Source organism: Chiloscyllium plagiosum, unplaced genomic scaffold (assembly GCF_037043375.1).
Source record: "Chiloscyllium plagiosum isolate Xiang-an unplaced genomic scaffold, Cpla_swu_hap1 HiC_scaffold_10, whole genome shotgun sequence".
Classification (NCBI taxonomy): Eukaryota; Metazoa; Chordata; class Chondrichthyes; order Orectolobiformes; family Hemiscylliidae; genus Chiloscyllium; species Chiloscyllium plagiosum.
In genome coordinates, this window is record NW_028270148.1 from 92,363,220 (window position 1) to 92,378,058 (window position 14,839).

At 42.0% G+C, this 14,839-nt stretch overlaps 1 protein-coding gene across 1 annotated transcript in view; it reads left to right on the forward strand.

The window, feature by feature from the left end:
• Positions 1-2,872: 2,872 nt before the first annotated feature.
• Positions 2,873-14,839, forward strand: part of LOC122553008 (heterogeneous nuclear ribonucleoprotein L-like) — a 44,581-nt gene continuing 32,614 nt past the window's right edge. The window contains exon 1 of the mRNA XM_087991553.1: positions 2,873-3,335. Within this exon, the coding sequence (XP_087847679.1) occupies positions 3,180-3,335 (156 nt within the window). The 5' untranslated portion in view covers positions 2,873-3,179. The remainder of the gene's footprint in view (positions 3,336-14,839) is intronic.

Genomic DNA, 14,839 nt, shown 5'->3' on the forward strand with positions numbered 1-14,839 from the left:
GAAATCTTAAATGCTCCTGATAGACTGGATAACTGGTTTGTCCAGCTTGATGGTCAGCTGAAGGCACTTCAATGCATCCATGAGGCGAAGAGTTACTTGGACATCATATTTTTAAATGTGGACACAACACCCCTAAGGAAGTGCAGTCAGTGAGGGAATGAGTAACTATCAATTAGAAGAAGGGAATCAGACAGGTAGTCAGGAAAGCCCAGTGTGTATCTCACTCGTAGCACATTTTCTGTGTTGGAAGATGATGAAAGTTATGGTTCCACCTGGGAATGCAGCCAGAGCTCATCTGAACAAGGGGAGAGCACAAACTGAGGGAGAACAATAGTGATAAGTGATTCAATAGTGAGGGATAGAAACAGGTGTCCCTGCAGCCACAGACAGAACTTCAGGATGGTGTTTCCTCTATGAGGCCAGGCTCTCTTGTGTTTTAATGATAATAAACCATGCCTCATGTAAACCACATCTTATTATTAGTGCAAATCGAGTCCCACTAAGTACGTATCTCCTTCCACTATGATACTGATGATCGAGAGTAGGTTGCTGGGCCAATAATTGGCTGAGTTGGATTTGTCCTGCTTTTTGTACACTAGTCATACCTGGGTAACTTTCCATATTGTCAGAAAAATGGCAGTGATGTTGTTGTACTGGAACCGTTTGGCTAGGGGTATGATAGGTTCTGGAGCACATGTTGTTTCTGTTGCTAGATCATTGTCAGGGTGCAAAATGTATGCAGTATCCAGAGCCTCAAATCTTTGCTTGATATTAAATTGAGTGAATCAAATTGGCTGAAGGCTGGCAACTCTGATGCTGGCAATCTACAAAGATGTCTGTGCTACAAGAGCCCTAAGAACATCTTTTTTAAATGTGCAAAGCTAGGAAATGTAGTAGTCCAAAGAGATTTAGGAGTTCTTTAACACTGAGCACTAAATATAAACATAGGGAATGTTAACCTTTAATAGTTAGAAGGCTCGAATATAAAGGAGACGAATTTTTGGTGCAATTTTAATCAAAATCCTGGTTCCACCACATATCAAGTAGCTTGTCCAGTTCTGGTCACAATCCTCAGAAGGGATCATTGACTCTGAAAGAAGTGCAGTGGAATTTTATCAATCAGTTCCCAGGTATAATTTACAGGGAAAGACCCCTTGATTCATTCACTCGTTGCCACATAGCTGCAGTGACTTGAGTATCTCATACATGTTCTCCACCTACAAAATGTGAAGATTTCAAATGTCAATTTCAATAATTGGTTTTAATCGTGACTTTCATTTGCTTGAAAATATTCAATAAAAAAGAACAAGTCGATATGGAGTAACACAATAAATGAGTAGCACAGTTGCATGATTTCTTGTGGTCTATTATTTGGATGCTTTAATCAGTTTATATATTAAAACACTTTACCGAAGCGTTCTTGTCAATGAGCTGGACAAAGGGACACAGAATTCAGTTTGCAGTTCCATTCAATTTTATTAACAAAACATTCCTTATAAATTTCCACAGTATTTACACCCAATCTAGCTCTATCCTTCTGCAATAATCCACATGTTTGAGATTGAATCTCCCTCCTCCCCGATGAAAGATGGCTTTCTTCTACGAAAATCAGTCTCACAGTCAGGGAGGATCTTCTTAGGGTGCGACATGGTCTTCTGACACAAGACTTGCTAAGGGGGTGCCTTCTAGGTGTGTGTTTTATTCCCCTTGCCCCAGACATCTCTGATTGTTCTATGGCTTTTGGCCAATGGGATCATGAATACCGTTCAAAGCATCCAACAGGGTCACGCCAACACACTTCACTGTTACCATCCTGAGGCACTGGCTGGAAGTCAAGGTGCTGGAAAGTCTGATCAATAATTTTCCAAAACATAATCCTCTAGCTGACCTTGGTTTCTACTATTGTCTGTAGCCCCATAGCTGCTGGCTCCTGATTAATTTATTTTGGCCAATTATCAGTCAGACACGATTTCTACAGCTATGGGTCACTTGACCACATCCTTTTGTACCAACAAGAATTTTGAATTTTTTGGTACTTTTTAAACAGGACGTGCCTCAAGATGTTTTATATTGGGGAGTGCAAAACGAATGCGAAATGAACTGTAGTTTGTTAAGAAGTGTTTTGGGCGTTTTGTTTTCAAGGTAAGCTGGAGAGAACTGAATCCAGAGGGGGAAACTTTCAGTAAATAAGTGAAGTGAAAGTATACTTTGTAGATAATGAATATTGCTTTGTGGAAAAGGGTTTGGGTGGTGAGTAAAATAAACTGGGGCAGTTTCGGGTCTTCGCAGAGCTGCTCTCTTTAACAGAGTTGGCAAAGTCAACAATTCGGTTCTGATCCCGAAGAAAATGTCAGCGGCAGAAAAATCCTGAAATTTCAGAGCTCTCTCGCGAGATCAAGAGTGAGGCTAGATTTGACTAAGAAACTGTGCCTCTGACAATTTTGCCAGAGATGGCATTTCTATGCTCCACAGGAAAATAAATATTTCTTGGTGCTAAAAGGCAGTAGAAACCTTTCCTCAAAATGCAGCAGATTCTAGCTAAAGCAATCCTGTTAAACACAAGATCAGCGATTTTCCGCTGGCCACGGGTGTGGAGCCGAGCTGGATCGAATACGGATCAGCCACAATCCCATTGAATGGTGAAAGATTACACAATCTCCCACTCCCCTCAACATTTCCAGCCGCTCTGCCTCTGACTGCAAGGGGGCGGCCGGCAGCAGAGGAGGGCGGGAATAGATGCGGGAGTACTGACGTCCCAGCAGCCAATAGAAAGACAGAAGGCTCAAGTAGCGTCGGGCCCCTTTGTTCTCCTCTTCAATCAGGGACGACCGCCGGGTGTCCCTCCGGCCAATGGGCGAGAGGCTGGGGGCGGGGACGCGCGCGCGGATTGTGCCGTGCCCCGGCGATCCATCGCATTTTCGCGATCGTGGACAAAAGAGTGAAACGCTGGGTCGGTTGCGCTAAGAGGAGCGGGGAAAGAAAACGGAGAGGCTGCCGGCTGAACTGAGGTGTTTTCATTTAGCAAGGCTTTCCTTCATCGAGTGGTGACTGACAAACTGGCCCCTTTTCAAATTGTCTAGTTGCCGATTTATAAAAAAAAAGTTACATAACAGCTGCGGCCTCCGATTTCCTCTCTCCCTCTGCATCGCATTTATTTTGGGGGAAAATTCTCTGGAGAAATGTCGTCGGCGGACTATTACGAGTCGACGGACTATCTGGACGAATATTACGAGTCCTCCCGGCACCCGTCTAAGCGGCTCAAGGTCGACGAAAGCGACACCGACTTCGATAGCGAGGAGGATGAAGGACGCGACGTTGGCGGCTCGGATGCCGGGGTAAGCTGCGAGGTTGGGGGGAGGGGTGGGTATGGGAGTCAGGATAGACGGTTGGGAAGGGCGGAGCAGGTGGAGTGGGTGGGCGGGTGGTTGGGATGGGGGAGGGGCGAGGTGGTGAAGATTTGGCGCTCGAACGTTATGTAACAATGGGGGGGAGGTGAACGCTCCTGCACGTTCCAACTTTACACCTTTCACATACTCCGCTCCCAGGCCGTGCTGAAATTTCGGAGTAACTTTAAATACTGTAATTCAGAGAGAGTACGCGCATGAATTACCCCACCCACCAAAGTCCCGGCTTCGTTCGTTTGTTTCGTTGATCCCGACTCTGCTTTTTCGCACTGCACCAAATGTGCCAGCGTGACACTTGTTTTTTTTCTATTTTGCGTACTCCAGCCAAAGTGCGGCTGCTGATCTATCTTTAACGTGAGTGCCATCACCACCTGAGAGGTTGGGGAGGCCTCCATCTGGAGTTGTGAGCCTGTATTTGCATACTACATTTTTAAAACCTCATCGGTCTACACCACCGCACGCTAGTCTACCAGCGGCTGGTTGCGATAATTATTTCGGTTAGGCAAAGGCTTTTGGAGATGTTTGTCCAGCGTCCGCATTCCCTCTGCTTGCACCGCGGATAAAAATTGCCACATTTGCTGGTTAGATAACCTATAGAGCCACTGAGACAACGGAGGTTGCAAAGCCTATTCTATTTTAACGAATCAAACAAATTTTCATTTTTACAGAAATTGAAATAAAGACTCAATCAACAACTGTGTGGATTTTTTAAAATGTTGCTGTGTAACCTGTTAAACTACAATATTGATCCTAAAGCTCCGTTTCTCAGACCCAAAGAAACCGGTGCTTAATGTTCAAAGCTTAAAATATACTGCTGTTTGCCGGATAAATCCGCTAACCACATTAGGTGTGAGATTATGATGGAGGGTTGGTGGGAGCCTGTTATACCTTTATATTTCTGCAGTATAAGCCAAAAATACAATATTTGTAAAGGAGTAACGCTGTTCCGATGTCCTGAAATAGAAATGAGTAATGGAGATGTCAACCTCTGTAGCGCAGTATGCCGACTAGCGAGTGTTGGCGTGTTTTTGTTCTGCTTATAAACCAGTGAAGGGAATGAACATTTGTGATGGGTATTATTCCTTCCCCTCCATTAGGGACTTTCCGTTAATTTGTCTTTCAAACGTGAATTGCAAGTCTTTGACATACAATTTAAATTCACGTAAATTAATCTTCCATATTACAAATTATGGAAATTGTCTTTTCGTGCTATCTCCAAGATAAATATTTTTTCAGTCATCTCTCTAGTGAGAGCAATCCTATCGTCCTCTGGGACTATGGAGACATGATCCTATTTGACTAATGTTTCCTGTTATGCCAAGCTTTGTTCATAACTATTTCCCTTTTGACATCTTTTCATGTAGTTGCTCCCAAATTGTAATAGTGTGATAATTTAATACTTAGAGCATCCCCCCAGCAGGCTTCCAAACTGCACAATCAATTTTGACCAAGTACTTGAATGTTGATTTATTTTGCTGTAGACACACACACAGATGAAGAAGAGCTTTGCATTTCGTAGAGTTGTTGGGCAAATATACTCCTAAGCAATGCCACAAGGTATCACTTGTGAAGTTCTTCTCTGGGTCATATTTTATTAACTTATTAGTGACAGTCATACTATATGTTTCCTTCTATGAATCATAGAATCCTGACAGTACAGCTGTTAAAATACCTATTTGAGACTGCTCAGGGAATCCCTGATGGACTTGACCTGTATCTTCTCTTGGATCGCCCCAGAGATCGTACTCTGTGGTAGTCTGGAATATAAAACTCTTACATACAGTTTAGTTTAAATTATTACCTTTTATTTACCAATGGCATCAGTGTTACACTATAACACCAATACTTACAAGTCAGAACACGGATACCTACAAGCTCGGCTTGTGCTAAGTTTCTAAAACCTTTAGCAGAGTATTAACATTACAAGAGTGCCACATGTCCTCAAGATAAGCAGCAACAAAATGGCAAAAGTTTGCAGAGGAAGAGAAACTCATTGACAGGTCTGCATATGCTTGACTAATTAAGCTACATGTACATCAAAGTGGGAAACCTTGATCCAGCCAGGTCCCAAATGGCTGATTGCTTTGGCTGGATAACCTTCCCTTTAAACAGTACCTCATAACAAGGGACTAGTCTAATCTATGTGGAAAGGTCATGAGGTAACCTTGCTCAGCTAACATATCCAGTATTATTATCCTACAAAATGGCTTTTTGTTTTAAAATCATCTTAGACTCCAAGAATTAAATTCATGACCTTCCTGAATCTCGAGCTCCAGTGAACAACATACATTCAATCCATGACAAGCCAGTGTTCACTCAAATCAGACTCTTACCTGTCTCGTTTGCTCATGCGTGCTCTCTCATTCACATGAACATCTTCCATCTTTCAAGCTTCGTGTTTTCTGCGCCTGTAAGGGTAATGAGACATTCACTTCCCAGAGCAGTCAAGATGAGGGAGCTGAGCTTCGTAAATTCAAATCTGCTAGTGTGGTTTACGTGAAAATTTCAGGATTGTTATATTGCGTGCATATTCCACTCAGTTTATTAAATTACAAGTACATTTCCTATTGAGGAAAATTATAAATATTGAAAATCTAAAACATTTTCCATAGACTGAAAAATACTCAGCCAAGCTAGACATGGTTCCGTTGTCTTTGTTAAAAGTTTCAATGTAAAACTATTTAACTAATTTGAGATTAATATATTTTTGCTGGACAAATGTATCATTGATGTAAGAGACAAAGACCACACTTTTAGATGAGACCATCACACACACACCCCAACCACCCTCAATCACATTACCAACGAAAACATCATGAAGCCACTGGACCTGTGCCTCACCACCCACTTCACCTTCAACAACATAATCTACAAACAAACTAATGGCACACCCATGGGATCTCTGCTATTTGGATTCATAGCAGAAGTGGTAATGCAAAGACTAGAACAAACAGCCCTACCAACCATCAAACCAAAAATCTGGGTCCGCTACGTAGATGAGACCTTTGTCATCACAAAACGAAACAAGATAGAAGAGACATTTAACATTATCAACAACACTCTCTCAGGCATAAAGTTCACCAAGGAGGAAAAAACAGACGACAAACCCGCATTCCTGGATGTCACAGTCGAAAGAAAGGACAATGGAGAACTACAAACCTGCGTATACAGAAAACCAACAAACACTGACCAAATAGTTAACTACACCAGCAACTATCCCAACACACACAAACAAAGCTGTATCAGAACACTATTCCAACAAGCCACCACACACTGCAGCACAGACGAACTTTGGAAAACAGAGGAGAACCACCTATACAACATATTCAAGAAGAACGGATACTCAAAAAATACAGTCCGCAGATTCCTCAAGAACAAACCACGACAAGCAGACCAAACACAGCCAGAAATCCTAACCACCTTACCATACATCAAAGAAGTTTCAGAAATGACAGCCAGACTACTAAGACCCAGCGGAATCCTAGTAGCACACAAACCCACCAACACACTCAAACAAAAACTAACAAACTTAAAAGACCCAGTACAACCCATGGTCAAAACCAATGTCATCTACAAAATTCCACGCAAGGACTGCCACTAACAGTACGTGGGACAAACAGGAAGAAAGTTAGCCAGGATACACGAACATCAGCTAGCCACAAAAAGACATGACCCTCTCTCCCTTGTAGCCCTACACACGATGAAAAAATACACCATTTTGACTGGGACAACACATCTATCCTGGGACAGGCTAAACAAAGACATGCCAGAGAATTCCTAGAGGTCTGGCACTCCAACCACAACGCCGTAAACAAACACATAGATCTAGATACCATCTCTCAACCCCTCCGAAAACGAACAGGAAATGACATCACCACAAACCCCAGGAACCCCATCCAGGACAAACCTATAAATAGAAAGCAGGAGACGACAGCTTCGCTTACTTGAATGTCGCCATTGACAATGTTACTGAGCCAGGTCATGAAACGTCTGGATATCAAACCTACAGCTCAGTGAGCAAACCTACACCCTAGACAAAGACCGGAAAATAAGTCCGAGCGAAAAGTCCTCAGCTGATTTTTCTTGACTATTACTTGATTTAGCCTGTATATTATTAAATGGACATTTCAATTAAAATAGTTAAGTGAATCTTTAACAGTTCAAGGCATAAACTGTGTAAAATTATCATTCTTGCCATCCATCTTCCTATTATGTGTTGTGAGACTTTGGTTTCTGTGGTTTGCCAATAATTTATTTCCAGATCCTTTGGAGTGTTAAAATTCTCCACCTTCAATATAGGAGTGCTATTAGAAATTTGGAGAATGTGATATGCTGATCAGGTTTATCGGTGAGAGAAAGATCATGTTGATGTGCTCTGTTGAAACCTGGTTTTCTTTAAAATGGTTGACATTTCAGTTTTCTTGCTACTTATAGCTAACTTGTGGATTGTTGGATAATGTGTTACTTAACGTAACTTGTTTGGAAAACTAGTACTGTATTATGTACTTTGAATGCTACAACTATTTTGCACCTCGTAGCTGGCTATGTTTTCTGTCAACCAGATACACTTTTTATACTTGGAGCTAGATTAGTTAGTTACATCTGCTCTTTTCTCCCTACTGAAAAATAAAATTACTTTATATTTTTTCGAGTTATTATCCAGTAATTTAAGCTTTATGGGGCGGTATAACAGAAGTATTCAGTGCTTAAGAGCCTATTCTGCTATTGACTTAGATCACAATCAAAGTCTGCACCTTGACAGTTGTTTTCCTGTCTTTGTCTCTGACCTCCATGATAGTTTTACATTGAAATTTTTAGCAAAGGCAACGGAACCATGCCTATCTTAGCTGAGTATTTTTCAGTCTTTGGAAAATGTATTCTAAGCGTTTTATCCTTGGTTCATTGGTAGTATTCTTGCTTTTAACCATCAGATTTATAGCCTCCAGTATCACTTGAACACTTAACCTTAGCTGACACTCCAGTGCAGTGCTAAGGAGTGCTGTGCTGTGCTGTTGGTATGTTCAGTTGAAATATTAAATCCCACCTATCACAGCAAGGTCCCATAAAAGTACAATGTACAAATTAGCATCCAAAATTCCTACATTATATCAGTAAACATTGGCTGTCTTGTTCTTTTGAAATGATGCACATTGATGAGAGGTACACTAAATGCAAGCTCTTTCCTCTGTAATGTGAGTCACCATTTGCAAATGCACATAATTTGCACCGTTGTCATTGCACCCTCTTAGATTTGTTTTATTTCAGCAAAGTAAAAGCTGGAATGAATGTGGGTATTTCTGGTCGTTACGTGAAGTCTGGGCAGTTATCTTCAGCATTTTGATCATGCATTGTGTAATTGTATTGTGGAATTCTGCAAGTTTTTAGAATTGTGTTTTTGTAAGTTGCATAAAGTAGGAATTCCATAATGATTTTTGAGCATACCTGTGCAGCTCTGTTCACAAACCTTTTATTGAATCATTAAATGCAAGAAAAGTCCAATTAGTCTTTTGTGTTAGAGTTTGGAAAAGCTATTCATTTGTCTCTCTGATGCTGTTTCTTTCCTTTAGCCCTAAATAGTTTCTTTTAAATATATACATTTTAAAATTGAGTCTATTTATATTGGACATGTTTATTTAAAATCACAAGCTTTCAGAGCACTACTCCTTTGTAAGGTGCCAGTCCTGGCAAAATGCTTATACATCTCTGAATCCTTTCGTGGTTTTACAACATCCTTTCCATAGCAGGGAGACCTGAATGTTCATAAATTGTTGCATTTCTGTTAAAAATTGCCTGCTCAATTTTTTGCTAAATGTCTTGAGTGTGAAATTACATTCAGTTGCTCTGTGGCATGTGTTACTTCAGTTCACTGTTAGTATCACAATCAGCCAATTACCTTGAATGGCTTTGTGAGTTGGCAAAATTCAGGACTACTTTGATTTTTAAAAAAAATTATTTTTGTCATTAACCTAAGTACAGTGTAAAGCTTTTGTTTTGCGAGGAGTACAGGCAAATCATGACATACAAGGACATACGGATCATAGGGTGTTTAGACAGAATGAACCAGACATGGTTAGGACTAGATTCCCTACAGTATGGAAACAGGCCCTTCGGCCCAACAAGTCCATACTGACCCTATGAAGAATAACCCATCCAGACCTATACCCTATATTCACCCCAATTATGGGCAATTTAGCATGACCAGTTCACCTAACCTGCACATCTTTGGATTGTGGGAGGAAACCCACGCAGACACAGGGAGAATGTGCAAACTCCACACAGTCAGTTACCCAAGGCAGGAGTCGAACCTGGGTTCCTGGTGCTGTGAGGCAGCAGTGCTAGCCACTGAGCCACCGTGCTGCCCATCATGGGTGCACAGGAAGTGCACAAAGGCAAAATCAACATTAGATACCCACCCCCTTTCGAAGCAAAATACTCAGACACAGTGTAGTTTTACCTCCTTCATCTTTATTCCGGGCCCTGGAGGGAGAGAGGAGCGATCACCCACGTGCACAGAGACATGAGTTCTCGACCTTCTCTCGTGAACAACAGTTTCTTAAGGAATTATATACAGAGGAACCTCTACTATCGGAATGAGATGGGTAGGCACTATTTCGTTCGGATAATTGAATATTCAGTTAATTGATTCAATCCCTTTCCTCTGGGGCTCGAGTTTTCTATTAAGTTTGCTCCCTATTCGGTAGACTAGCAGCAGAACACCGCCTCCAACACCACCCACCCCCAAAACCCCAAATGTGTGGCAAGGGAGAGAGGGCGGGAGGTCAGTCATTTGGAGACAATACCTTGGCTCTCATCTATGTCCAGTACTGTTCTCGGCAGAGATCTGTTTAATCGGTGTAAACAGAAGATTTGATCAGGGTTGAAATGGCTCTTTCACGTAATGTTTCTATCGGGACTTCGATCTCCATCGAATAATTGATATTTGAATAATTGAGGTTCCTCTGAAGTCATTTCACAGGGAGGAGCATCCAGATAAGGCCACATACATGTTGGGTGACCGTCACAATCAAAGTGTCAATAGCGATTAAACCATCTGCTGTTACACAATGAATGTTCTTAACCTTAACTGGCTTCACATAATGAATACTTTTCACCTTGTTAACTGATCTTACTGAATACTTCCATTATTGTGAAATGGCTGTACATAATGAATGCTTTTCCACCTTGTTAACCCATTACCCTTGCCTCCAGCACCCAATTGTTAACTAAATGTTCTTATCTGATCGGAGTCCTGCTCAGCTGAACCTCGTGTTTCGCAGAACTCAAAGCGTAACTCTTCCCGACCTGCTTATACCCATACACATTCTCATTCCCTCCTATCATTTTGTGATAACCACCTAGATGGCACTACCAGCTTTCATAAGATTCTGACAGCCAGTATTCAAGCAAGTTATTGATACATAGTGTACAATGATTATAGAGTCATAGAGATGTACAGCACGGAAACAGACCTTTCGGTCCAAATCGTCCGTGCCGACCAGAATCCCAACCTTGGCCTATATCGTCTCAAATCCTTCCTATTCATATACCCATCCAGATGCCTCTTAAATGTTGCAATTGTACCAGCCTCCGCCACTTCCTCTGGCTGCTCATTTCATACACATACCACCCTCTGAGTGAAAATGTTGCCCTGTAGGTCTCTTTTATATCTTTCCCCTCTCACCCTAAACTTATGTCCTCTAGTTGTGGACTCCCCCCACCCCAGGGAAAAAACTTTGTCTGTTTATCCTATCCATGCCCCTCATCGTTTTAAAAACCTCTATACGGTCACCCGTCACCCTCCAACGCTGCAGGGAAAACAGCCCTAGCCCTATTCAATCTGTCCCTGTAACTCAAATCCTCCAACCCTGGCAACACACTTGTAAATCCTTTCTGAACCCTTTCAAGTTTCACAACATCACTGCAACATGACCTCCCAACTCCTGTACTCAATACTCTGACCAATAAAGGAGAGCATACCAAATACCGCCTTCATTATCCTATCAGTGCAGCTCCACTTTCAAGGAACTCCAAGGTCTCTTTGTTCAACAACACTCCCTAGGACCTTAACGTTAAGGTGTATAAGTCCTGCTGAGATTTGCTTTTCCAAATTGCAGCGCTTCACATTTATGTAAATTAAACTCCATCTGATACCTCTCAGCCCGTTGGCCCATCTGATCAAGATCCTGTTGTAATCTGAGGTAACCTTTTTCTAACAACAAAAATTACTAGTCGTTACAGTAAATAGAATTTGAAGAATTCTCCCATCTGGGGGAGAAAAAAATCACCAGTAAAGATCCTAAATCCGCAATCTTTAGCGACCACTCCATCCCTCTAAGTCAGGTGGAAATGAGCAAGTTCTCCAAAATCTCCTTCTGTAAAGTCCAACCCGAAAACAAAATTCAGTCTTGTCCTTCTGTATCACTCCACAGAGAAATCTGAATTCTTGGATAAGTGCAGTTAAATGCTTAACAACACTGACAAGACTTCCATTCTTCTGGAGATACTTCAGATGGAGGATACCAGCGCATCTAAGCGTGCAGTGCAGCAGCTGCAACTGCAAGCTAGGTGAAAGCAGCATTCTTCGCTGACTCTGCTCCTGCTCTGCTGTCAAATGTAACAAAGCCAAATGGCCATTCCGATGTTCGCTTGATCAGTGATCCTTCATATCCTTAAATGATCGAAAGTGAAGGTAAAGCTTATGTGGCCTAATGTCTATCGAAGGCCACTGACAAAAAGCGTACTGACCTCCTATTCACTGTTGTTAGCCTATCCACCCCTCATGCGCATGCCTGGGGATCTTATTGAATCCGCTGGATCAGATTGTAGGGGGTGGGTGGTGGTATGAAGGCGTGCCAATCCTGTGAATGGAGGAACCCTAGAGAAACTGTTAGGTGCTGAAAGCATCCTTGTGTCTCCTCTCCCCGCCAAGGTGGCCATCAGTATGAAGACAGTCACACATCTAATTACACTAAATTGCGTCTGTCTATCTCCCCCTTATCTGCATTCTTGAAGCCTGTTAATTATTTATGACATCAAGTTTTATACAATCCATAAACCTCTAAATTGTACTGCCTAAACAATTGTCAGTTGTAAACAACAATCAGTAGTCCTAAAGTCAAACCCTCTGGGCACCCCATTCAGGTTATTCAAAAATTATTTTCCTTTAACAAATTGATACTTGGTTAATGTGAAAGCTGGCAGGCAGAGGTTACAGTCCTCCTTGCTGCATTGGGCAGATGGGTGGACGTAAGAGGTTAGAGTCCTCTGCATGGTACTGGGGCTCGAGTCCCCGAGGTGAAAGCTGTCAGGAAAAGTATTTCAAAAGTCTGGAATGGCAAACCAATGAAAAAATGTTTCCTGTGCTTTTGTAATTGAAGAGGCTGTTTCAGTTCAGATTTAAATCTCAAATATTTGTGGGAAATAAATGCTGAATATTTTAAAACTGAAACTTCAAACTGAAACTTCCTAAATAAAATAGTCAGAATTATGGTGGCAACCTTGATAGAGATCAACATGCCTTGAATTTGCAACATGAAGGGGGCCAATGAAGTGTTAACAATAATTAACAGAACTGAAACAGCTCAGCCTCAAGTTCAAGTATTCTCCAAATCTTAACAAAACATCAAACTCAAAATGCACTCTTTTTGTGAACACTTTGCGTTTAAAAACACAGCAGCAATACTATCGTCTGGCTAAAGCATGATAATTGACAATAGTTTTTTTCTGAAACGGGCATTGTAGAATTTGAAACAAATCAGGGGCTCAAGGCACTCGATCAATTTGTTTTAAGGTTACAGGTTTGAAATTGTACAACACTATGTCATGTTTAGAATGATCAATGTAAACACAAAATCTGGCCCATTACATACCCCCACAAAACACATTGAATTGAGATCCTGATTCAAACAAGGCAAAACCGTTACTCAAAAGGATTTTCTGAATCAGTATTTTAATAAATGCAAGTTTTTAAACATCAAATGCGCTCAGCATGGCACAATTAACATCAAAACTTTCCTTTTTCTACCCAAGTATTAGTACAACCTTAATTTCAGCATTTCTTGTTTTTTATTTTTTTTCATCCTCACTGAAATTACACTTAAAAAAGAGAGCCCTCGCAGTGGACCACATGGCACTGTAGTCCAAGCCGCTCTCTTTCTCCCAGAGCAAAGATTCGCAGAGGCTCAAATTTTGCCACCAGGGGACTTTAACCCCTTTCTCACTTTAATCCTCATTGGGGCTTGAACCTCACTTAAACACAGAGTTCGAACCTCAAATCAATCCACCCAGTAGACTCAAACCCCAATCCACACAGAGGACTTGAACCGCAATCAACCCCACCTAGGGGACTCGAGCCCCAGTACCATGCAGAGGACTCTAACCTCTTAGGCCCACCCATCTGCCCAATGCAGCAAGGAGGACTGTAACTTCTGCCTGCCAGCGCGATTGCATAACTGTCTGTCTCGACTGAACTAATTACTGTTTGAGGAGTCCATGGAATAGAGAATTATTGAATGAGGGGACCATCTCTGCCATACAAATGTTGAGAGGGACCAAGGTTTAAAATCTTACCTTGTGGGCCCATCTGTCTCGACACCGAGTGACCACTGACACCATCTGATTGTAACTATCTGTTTGAATCCTGCCAACTATGTCAATATTGTCCCCCTTCCCAACACGCACCACCAGACTTTGGATTTTGGAGCTTTTTGGATTTTGGAATTTAAGATAATGGGTTCTCTACTTGTACTTTCAACCTCCTGTACACTGGAGCTACAATTCAGGTTCACATCCCCTTGTAGAATTAGTTTAAACCCTCCCAAAGAAGATTAGCACCCCCCCCCCCCCACCTCTTTCCCCCAAGGATAGTGGTACTCCTCTGGTTCATCTGTACACCACCCTTTGGTTCAGGTGCAGACCATTCCATTTGTAGAGGTCCCATCTACCCCAGAATGACCCCCAATTAACCACGTATCTGAATCCCTCCCTCCTGTACCATCCCTGTAGTAGTTGAACATGTAGCTCTCTGTCCCTATTCCTTGCCTTGCTAGCACATGGCATGGGTAGCAAACCAGCGATAACAACTCTATTCTACCTCTAAGCTTCTACCCTAGCTCCTTGAATTTCTGCCTTACATCCCCATCCCTTTTCCTACCTATGTCATTGGTTCTTATGTGGACGATGACCTGGGGCTTTTCCCCCTCCCCCTTATGGATCTTGGAAAAGACAGTATTGTTGAGGAGAATACTGAGATACAGGCTATTAGACGAGACAGGATTGAGGCTCACAAGGAGGAGGTGTTAGCAATTCTGGAAAGTGCAAAAATAGGTAAGTCCTGCTGGGCCGGATGGCATTTATCCTAGGATTCTCTGGGAATCTAGGGGGGAGATTGCAGAGCCTTTGGCTTTGATCTTTGTCATCATTGTCTACAGGAATAG